A 10707-nucleotide genomic window follows, 5' to 3' on the forward strand; every position below is an offset into this window, starting at 1 on the left:
AAATTTCCAAAGCTCAAATTCATTTTTGGTGTTGGATTGAATAATTTAAGGAAGGTACTACAATCAACATCTTTTGCATATTTAAGATTGGATGTGAATAAATGTTTTTTACAGTTCTGGGAATCTGTTTTTGATGGGGACATATAGAAATTGCTAGCTATCAGTAGGCACCGTACATGTCTAGGTTTTTAGTCAAATATCACTAGACGTCTAATATATGCCGCTGAATTTTAGAGATTAAAATGAGTAAATTGGTTGTGTGATAATTCTAATTTTACTTCTATATTCTCTGCATATGGTAGGTGTTTCCACGTTTGATAAATATTTTCCCAGAGGCTCAGCTCAACACAGCTGTTTACCATTTAAATAATGGCGGTATAATTTCAGTTTACCACTTACTAATAAAACACCTACTTATTTCAATTCACATGCATAAATGGAACTTCTAAAATGGAAAGCAATGATTTTATATGGATTTTAAGAGTTGCGCCAAGCATATGAGGTGGTTAGGAATATTGAACCAACTTCGGCCCAAGAATTCATTATCAAGGCTGTCACGTGTGCATGTCTTGGGCAAGAAATAAATTCTGAGGACCTTTTGCAGCAAGCGCAACATCTATTTCAAATGATTGGATCTTCTGCCACTGAATGTGATACTACACCTGGTCGTCAATGTATGTCATCATTTTTTTTCTTGAACAAGCAGTTTGAAGATGCAATTATGTATCTGAAAGTAAGGAATACATTTTTTTTCTCCTACGATTTATAACTATGAGTCTACACACAACACATTAGATAATTTAATGACCTTATTAAATTGTGATGATCCCAAAATGAATAAATATCCTTAAATATGTTAAGGAAAGCCTTGGATTTGGAATATTTTATACTAGGTCTTAATGATCATAGTGAAACTACTGCAGTCAATAAAAAACTTTTGTAAGAACATGGACGAATTCAAGTGGAATTACGGAATTGCAAAAGCCTGTGTTGGTGAATATGTTGAGGCAGAAGAGATCCTCTTATCAATTCATTCTGAAAAAATGATGGAGGATTACTATTACTATGCATGGCTATCTTTCTGCCTTATCATGAATGGAAAAGCTCATCTGGCATGGGAAAGGTACCTTCAACTAGATGTCTTGGATGATTCATTCAGGTATATCCTTCTACCTATCTGAGATATTGATGAGGCGACAACTTTTGTGGCTTTTAAATTCTTAAATATATATCAGTAATTTTTTTGGTATGATATAAACTAGAGGTGACCACCTGACTGCCTAAAACCACAACAAGCAAAAAGCACCTTAGCTAGTTTTTTCAGTTGTTGACAATGTTAGAAATATTGAGAATTGACTAGATAAGAATATAGAGTTACAATCATAGAGATGTATGTGTGTCAATACAAATTTTCCATCACATTTGAATGAGACCCATGGAAAGTCCATCAATACCCGAACTCCAATGGAAATTAATAGAGTTTGTCCTGTTTATATTTTCTACCAACTTAACAAAATTATAATCAATTTGAAAATGACAATGAAATGTATGAATTATCAATAAGAATTGTGGTATACGAATGCATGGAGTGTACCATTGGATTATTCAGTAACTCACAATGGTAGTTCTCTTGTGTGCTCACACCTTAGAGCTTAGATGGAATCTGGACTAGTCCACTACAGACTTAGTTGACACAAATAACAGTCATAGCAGCTCTGTAAGAGAAAGAGAGTGGATACTTATATTCTGTGTTTGGTCTTATTGTCACATTAAAGATGCAAAACAGTTGATAATAGTGGGGATATTCCTTTTCTGTCAACTCACTTGTCATTTAATATGACCGAGCTCCCTAGATACAAGTGATAGCTAGATAGTACTTATCTTAAAGTCAATGGTACATACTTTCAAGCCTAAGTACATCTTAACCCGCCAACAGAGAATATTCTTCTAGACGTCATCACTAGTTAATCCCATTACCATACTTCCTCTTTCCTAAATACATTCTGACTGAATCATCTTCCCCACATTGACATCTCATCAACCCATATAGTCGGGTTGCACAATAGCTACTCCGCAGTTGGGGTGCTATCACAAAATGAGCACTCTAAGAATACATGTTGGGATAAACTAACAAGTTGGGGGTGATCATTGACTATATCTAATGGACTCGCCATTATTTTTGCTCTTGTCTACGTTTTTGAAATAGAACATGATCAAAATTTCAAGGTCATGGCATGGTCTACAAAGTTTTCATTTTCAAGACCATCCCATGAATTCATGCGCCCTCTTCCATTATTTGTTGATTTGTTTTATCATAACTTCTGTTGAACTCTACACCCATTCAATCGGTGGCAGCGCAAGTGGTAATGAGTCCTCTTCTGCAATTATATCACATGAATTGGATGATTCAGGTGATGGGGAAAGACAACCCTGTTTTGCTAAGACTTCAAGAAGTGATACTCCTGAACTAGTCAACTTAGGAGTATCTTTAATAGAACAAAATGTGTCAATGATTCTCGTAAATCAGCTGATTGAAACTGAGAGTTTCCATCGATTCCAGTGAAATGCTCAGGCTCCTGTGCATTACTTATTTGCAGGTTATTCATCAAGCTTTTGCACTTTTCCCTATCCAAACTGCAGTTGGAAGGAGACTAACTATCCTATCCAGACATGCCCCACTTGCACACATTGTGTATTTGGGTAGACATGCAAAAAGAGCTTTCAAGAGACAAGGAGCAACATTTCCACTGTAGATACAGTAGTGATATTGCTTAAATGTTACAGAAGCTCTTTGATATAAAACTATTTGCGGGTGAAATATTCATCTTTTCTAAACCTAGCTGTTCTATTAGGTATCAAACTAGAGAGAATGATAATTTTTACTCCCTTTGAAAACATAGGGTCGCACCAATAATGAATTGAACATGTGATTTTTTGCAGCCTCCTTCAATTGTTTGCTAATGAGTGCTACAAGACAGGACAATTTATGTATTCGGCTAAAGCTTTTGGTATACTAGTTCAATCAAATGAGCAAGAAGAGTATTGGGAAGGTCTTCGTGGAGCATGTGTTGGTGCTTTTCAAAACATAATTGAAGGAAAGGAGTCAGAAGATAACATTGAAGAAATCCTCATTCTACTTGGGAGCTGCAATAATCCTCAAGTAAAGATTCTTCCTTGCTCCTTCCCACACTCTTGTGCAAAAATACTAAGTAATATCTAAATAATTACCGAGTATCTTGAACATCTAAATAATATCTAAATCGAAAGGACTAATCATGATAATGTGACAATTGGGCATATTCCTTTATCATCATCCAAAAAATACTATGCACAAAATAAAATAAAAGTTTGAAAGTGCATCTCCTTCATGAAACATGCTTTATTAGGTGTCACTTAGTTGCCAATTTCAACTGTGATTATTATAATTTCTTTCAATAGCATGCTCATGTAAATATGCTCTCTTGATAGATCCTTTTGCAGAGAGGATCAGGTTGTCTCCGTAATTGGCACTCTTATAAACTAAAAACATGTGATAAGTTTAAGCTTTAGTCATCGACCATATAAGATGTTACAGGTTACTGGAGCAACAAGAAATATATAGCTGTACTTAAAAGTACAGCTAAGTGATAGTATTTTTAATGGTCCCTTGTTATGGAAACCACAGCTTTTCCCTTGTATTCAATCCTTAATCGGTTATAATAGTAACTTAATTTACAGGCTTTAACCAATAGGAAGGAAATCAATACATACATGATAGCGTCAAACATCATTTAGTTTTTACTGGTAGTAATGTGAGATGATCCAATGTCAGGTGGCTAGTGGCTCGGAGTGGTGACTGAAGCGTAACCCATCTGTCAGTACCTCTGCCTTGGGTTGTTGCAAATGGCAACGAAATCCCTGTCTGAGAAAAAAAGGGTGAATATTAGATGAGTTAGCAAAATTTGATGTTTAATGCTAGCAAAACTGCACATTTATCTATATTGCAATTCTGTTAAGAAATAGAACAAAATGGGCAATTCCAGATGTGACCTTATGGAATAGATTGATCAGAACAACATACTTGAAGTAGCTTTTGACACGTTACACAATCAAAACAATGATATCACAGCTAAAAACGATAAAACTACAACTTATTGCTTTGTCAAATAATGAAATACTGGGAGCTATGTTATACAAAGTAGAAACGATACACATATTGTCCAATTTGTTTGATTCTTTTTTTTCTTCTTTTCCAAATTTGTTTGGTGTGCCATTTCTTTGTTTTGCTGAAAAAATTAGATATTTTCCAAACAATTAACAGATATTTTGAAAGTTAAGAAATTTTATTGTTTGGAATGTAATCTCCATATAAAGAGTGTTCTGATTTAACATCATGGATATTATTGTGCTTGTAGGGGGAATACATCTCAAATATCATAAAGAAATGGAGCGACGACAATCTTTTGTGTTCTTAATCACGGAAAGAAAATTGATTTTGAAGCAATAACGGTGGCACCTTAACTTAGTAGATGGCATTGTTAGTCCACTGATTTATTGTAATTTAACATCATGGTTATTATTGTGCATGTAGGGAGAATGCAATTCAAATGCCATAAAGAAATGGAGTAATTACTATCTTGTATTCTGATTTACGGCACCTTGATTTCTGAGTACATAGCGTTCTAGCCCACAATTTGTCCATTGTAACATGTGAGTCTAATGTCATGGATAGATTTCTGTAATGCCATTCAGCTGTGTATTAGGGCATTGGTGGAACATGTCATTTTGAATCCACGGAGAAATGAGTCTCTCCATTGGGGGACTGTGATTTAAGGCAGGATGAATGTCAATGTCCAAATTCATGTATTCATTGAATTCTATTGCGATTTACATCATCTGCACTTGTTAAAGAATAAGATTTAAGTATTGAGTTAATTTATGCTGTTAGATATGAGTCACGTAGTGCACCCAATATTATATCGTTTGTGAACATACTTGTCATGCAGCCAACATGTAGGGATGCAATGAGGATAAGTGTGAAAGTACTACAATGGATATGTCCTCTTAAAAAAGAGGGAATATATGGATACCCTCCATATATATTCATATATACCTGCACTCAGCCAAGGTTCAATCTTGTATGAGTATCCTTAATTATTTGCGTTAGTGTTGTACATGACTTTGAGTAAATGAAGATTGCGGAGAGCAAGCTTGTTGAAAATGGTACTAGTGGATATGAGTTTTGATTAGTAGTACATTCAATTTGATATTGCTGAAGCCACAACCGATGATGTGATGGAAAACATGAAAGTCAATGGAGAATGCAAGAGACCTATTTGAAGAAGCGGGCTTTGTTGAAACTATTAATGGATTGATGGATAAGGAGATAGATAAAGCCAACAATAGTTATCCTCTCTCTGAAGTATGATCTTGAAGGATAGGAAAGGAGTCCAACAGTAAATGAAATATTTAGGAGTTATAGAGGAAAAAGCTGTGTGGCATAGTGGGTTAATGACCAAACACTTCATTTAAAACATATTCAAGAACAAATTTAACAAATAATTCTTTGTTTTCTAATGCTACTTTTAAGAATGGTGTGAGAGAACGCTACCAATTCGATTATTAATTTGTCATGGCAAGAAGTTCATTGCGGGTTAGGATGGAATCGGTGATTTTCACAATTTGGAAGATTATTATAAGAGGGAATGATGTTTGCGGTTGTTCCTTGATATTTTAAACCTCACTTCCCCTTATATTGTATTCCACAATATTTATTGGAATGCATGATTATTATAAAAGGGAAGGGTGTTTCTATATGTTCCATGATATTGTAAAGCTCACTACCGCTTAGTCTATTCCGCAATATTCCCAATCAATAACAAACTTATGCATTGTAACCATAAAAGATTATACCATATTCACAATAGGAAACTCATTTATGCTATTTATAAACATGCTCTTGCATGCGTGTTTAACTAAACAACTCTTCATGAGACTTTTGAATGTTCAAACCTCAACCTAGCAAAACATCAATCAAATTTATTTATTTAGTAACAATTGGCAACGATTCGATTTGGACCGAACCAAACCGTGAAACCACGACGTAATGGCTTAACGGTTCGGTTCGGTTTCAACAGTCAAAACTACGGTTTAACGGTTTTTAATTTTTTGTTTTAAAACAATCTTTACGGTTTAACGGTTTTTAATTTTTTGTTTTAAAACAATCTTTTCATTTTTTGTTTTAAAACAATCTTTTCATTTTTAGACCTTATTCACACATTTTAGGAACATCTTTAAAAAAATTAAAAAAGAAATATTATAAATTTAAAAATTAAAATTTGACCTAAGTTGAAAACCGAAACCAAACCACAAAACTGCGGTTTTAATGGTTTAACGGTTTCGTGGTTCGGTTCGGTTCAGTTCAGGTTTCAAAATTTTTTAACGGTTCAGTTTTGACCCTCTCAAACCGAACCGAACCGTTGCCGATTGTTACTTTTTAGTTGTCCTTAATACATGTCCGATGTGATTTAAGATTGTCTCTTACACGTACATGCTAGAAACATTTGGCTAATGTGGCAATCCTCTATGCACATGTGAGAGATAGACAAGACTAATTTATATGGCATAGTTAATTACAGAAAGTCATGGACTAATACATCGTTAATGCAGATATTTAGTCTTCAACATTATTTGCTATGATAAGAAATCCTAAAAGATGCAGCGTATACTTGCAAGGGACATGTAGAAGGGAGGATGAACATTGTAGTGATGCCTTAGTAAGATGTGTGGCAAACTATACCATGCCCAAACATGTATACAAAGTGATGAAGAAGAAAGAGATGCAACAAATCAAGCCAAATAATGTATGTGGTGAAGACATATGCAGGCAGTAGATCAATGGAGTTATCCAAATTGTGGAAGTGGTAAAGACAGGTGAAGTGCATGTACGCTTATCCAGAGCAATATATTCAGGATAATGATGAGCAGCAATATATTCACTGGATTTGAACTGAAAAATGTGATTCTTGTCTCTAAGTAGATTGTTGAAGCTGCTTGTTTTCCTGTAACCAGATCTGCCATGAAGGCTTATCCAGAGCAATATATTCATGATAATGATGAGCTTAACCAGAGCTGCCATTTCAGGCTTATCCAGAGCAATATATTCATGATAATGATGAGCAGCAATATATTCACTGGATTTGAACTGAACAATGTGATTCTTGTCTATAAGTAGATTGTTGAAGTTGCTAGTTTTCCTGTAACCAGAGCTGCCATTTCAGGCTTATCCAGAGCAATATATTCATGATAATGATGAGCAGCAATATATTCACTGGATTTGAACTGAACAATGTGATTCTTGTCTATAAGTAGATTGTTGAAGTTGCTAGTTTTCCTGTAACCAGAGCTGCCATTTCAGGCTTATCCAGAGCAATATATTCATGATAATGATGAGCAGCAATATATTCACTGTATTTGAACTGAACAATGTGATTCTTGTCTCTAAGTAGATCGTTGACGTTGCTAGTTTTCCTGTAACCAGAGCTGCCATTTCAGGCTTGGCTGCTGCTTGGGAGTTGAAAGACGTGGTGTAAGGTAGTGGATCGATCAACTCGATTCCATGTCTTGAACCGATTTAAGGAAAAAACAGTCTACAATACTATTCAATTTTTCTTTCATTTCCCTGAAATTCCCTTGGGTTCTCTCTGTTTCCCAAAATCACCTCAGTCAACCCATGAGAGAAAGAAGGGGATGAGTTAGCGATGCAATTGCTCAAAAAGCACATATATATTGAGATAACTTGACCATATATTTGCTCCTACCAGGCGATAAAGGGCATTTGGGGAATAATGAAGAGCTCAGGGTTATTTTGGAGTTATTTGCTGCTTTAGTTTCAACATGAGATTGAGAGCTGCTCTCCAAATTCAGGTCACTGCACTTGAGTTGAAAGGATGTATAGGTGGCAGAATCCATACTGACTCTTCCAATGGCTACCCAATGGATATGGGAGCTTCATGGTAAGAGTGATGTTTTCAGCACGAATTCTCAATTATTCTCATCATCCACTGGACATTGTAAAATGACAAAGAATGCATACACTATGTCGATATGTTACATAGAGCTCGTGAGCAAAACCTTTAGGCCAGTTTGATTTGGAATTGTCACCCAATTCCGTCCTGTATGATTACGATTTGGAGAGGTAAACATTACACTTAATTTCTTTTTTCTTAGATTTGTGTATAAGTGGCAGTGTTTACGATGTAGCTATGCTCTTTTTGATATAGATTGGCAGTAAGTCCCTGCTCAAGTGGTCCCTGAAGTTGGGCATAAGTTTGAGCCCCATTTGGAAGAGGTAAACCAAACTTCTTCAGATATACTGATGCTTTTATGGTACTCAATTCGTTTCTTTTTTATAGGCAAAGAGAATCCAGTATGATCATGAGGACGATATCTCAATATCAGAGGCATTCTCGATTGTGGTGGATAATAAGCTTGAGATATGGTTTGTGAAATTTGTCGGAGATAGGGTTTGTGGGGGTCTGAAATATATCCTCGACTAAATCCTGCTTTTATAGTACTCAATTCATTTTTTTAAAGGCTAAGAGAATCCGGTATGATTATGAGGAGGATATCTCAATATCAGAGGCATTCTCGATTGTGGCGAATGAAAATCCTGACCTAAGGTTTGTGAAACTTTGTGGAGATTTGTTGGGTTTAGTGGGAACCTGAGTATATCCTCAACTAAATCCATTCTGTCCGTTGTGCTCACCAGATTGTCTGGGCTTGAATATAAAGCCTTGCAGTGGTATATCTGTAGGATGGAAGGTTGGTTTGCTGTGGCTGCCAATAAAATCTCTATCTGATGTTGTGATGAGGTATGTTAATGAAGGAATCATAGCAAAGAACAAACATTGATGATTTTGTCTCTGTAACGTATGGGAATGAATATGAACATTCAACCAGAGGGCGTGTTCTTACAAAAAGAAAGGGACTTCTCATTGTGGAGTGAAAGATGCTAACTGATATTGCTTTATTGCTGAACTTACAAGAGCTGTGAATGTGTATACAAATTCTGCTAAAGCTTGTGTTCTTACATAAAGAAAGAGATTTCTCCGGTGAGAAGATGAATACATAGTAAATAATATTTTTTTCCTTTCTCAATCTACTATATTGTTTCTCACTTTGAACCTTAACACCTAAGTCCTATATCGTTGGGTTTCCTTATATCTCGATGTCCCATTCCGCCTATACTGACTGGAATTGCCACACCCGGAACCAATGTCTAGCCTGCCCTTCGTCTTCATAAGCTGACTCTTGGCCTTCATCCTAGCAAAAATCCAAACGATCAGGTTCATTTTGTATTCTCAAGTTCATAAGCTGTGTGGAATGAGTGTACATATTCTGCCTAAACTTGTGTTCTTACAAAAAGAAAGGGATTTCTCCTGTGAGAATGTAGAAAATGCAGGGATCTTAAGACTAACTCTCACACAGCATGATCACTTAGAAGACTTAAGGAAAAATTAGTAGATTAGAAAAACGATCTTGTGATTACAAAGATATAGAATGGTTTGTATAACCAATATCTACAGGTAGCAGGAAACCCAACAATCACTTAACTAGGCTCACACTATTCAAACTATGTTCTCACCAAAGCTTTCATAGGATACACATTAAGTGTAACAAACCTCCCTGAAGTGAAAGGTGTGAACTTGAATGTTGTCACTATCCAGGTGTTGGAAGAATACCCAATTCCTTGCAAAACTATTCAAACTTTCCTTTGGATAGAGCCTTTGTAAGAATTTCTGCAACATTTTCATGAGTTTGTACATAGACCAAGTTTATCACTTTAGCATGGACCACCATGGAACTGCTCCCTCACATAATGATAGTGCACCTCAATGTGTTTTGTTCGTGCATGGAAGACGGGATTTCTTGCAATAGCCAAGGCACTTTGAACACACTGTTATTTAGTGCTGAATGCTGCTCTATATTCGGCTTCACAACTTGATGTTCAGCTCTTGGCTGCTTCTTGCTGAGCCAGGAAACACAGGAATTGCTGATCATGAAACTATTGCCACTGTGTGATACATGAGTGTCGATGCAGCCACCCCAATCACTATCAGTGAAGGTTGTTAGAGTAGATGAATTTCCTTCTCCATAGAAGCGGCGGAAATCCATAGTGCCACTGAGGTAATGGAAAACCCGCTTGGCTGCTTGCCAATGCTTTGTTCCAGGGATATGCATAAACTTGCTTAATTGTGAAACTGCATATTGAATATCAGGTCGTGTGTTGCACAAAAATATCAAACAACCTACAGCTTGCTGGTATAAGAGTACATTGGTCAGTTCTCCTTTGTCTTGATATGCGAATTTGAAACCTGCTTCTCCAGGAGTGGAGATTGGTTTGCACTCTTCAAATCTGAATCGTTGTAGGAGCTTCTCGATGTACTTTGGTTGACTCAAAAAACTCCCCTCCTTCAACAGTAATGAATTGAATGCAGAGTGGTAATGGTGGTGACCGACACTTGTAGGTTCAAATATCTTACTAAGATCAGCTTTGAAATCTGCAATTTCTTGCTCATTAGGTCCTGTTATTAGCAAATCATCAACCTAAAGCACAACAATTAGTAATTTTTCTCCATCCTTTTGTATATAGGGAGTGCTTTTGGTTGGGCTGTTCACAAAACCAAGTTGAAGGAGATGAGCCTGGATCATTGCGTTCCATGCACG

The 10707-nt window shown here is 36.1% G+C and overlaps 1 protein-coding gene and 1 long non-coding RNA gene across 2 annotated transcripts; both read left to right on the forward strand.

The window, feature by feature from the left end:
• Positions 1-302: 302 nt before the first annotated feature.
• LOC147847288 (uncharacterized) lies at positions 303-4910 on the forward strand (the record flags this gene model as incomplete). The annotated part of the gene is made up of 5 exons (XM_087339353.1): positions 303-375; positions 483-733; positions 924-1159; positions 2941-3160; positions 4395-4910. Coding segments are annotated over 5 exons (840 nt in total), but the record flags the coding sequence as incomplete, so codon positions are not given.
• A 3487-nt stretch (positions 4911-8397) lies between these two features.
• On the forward strand, positions 8398-8918 carry LOC147847289 (uncharacterized). The gene is made up of 3 exons (XR_015532347.1): positions 8398-8479; positions 8553-8660; positions 8750-8918. It is a non-coding gene; the product is annotated as an uncharacterized LOC147847289 (long non-coding RNA).
• The last annotated feature ends 1789 nt before the right edge of the window (positions 8919-10707 follow it).

This window comes from Azolla caroliniana, unplaced genomic scaffold (genome assembly GCF_043228905.1).
Source record: "Azolla caroliniana isolate FFs.n. ecotype wild unplaced genomic scaffold, voAzoCaro1.0.p SCAF_1242, whole genome shotgun sequence".
Taxonomy (NCBI): Eukaryota; Viridiplantae; Streptophyta; class Polypodiopsida; order Salviniales; family Salviniaceae; genus Azolla; species Azolla caroliniana.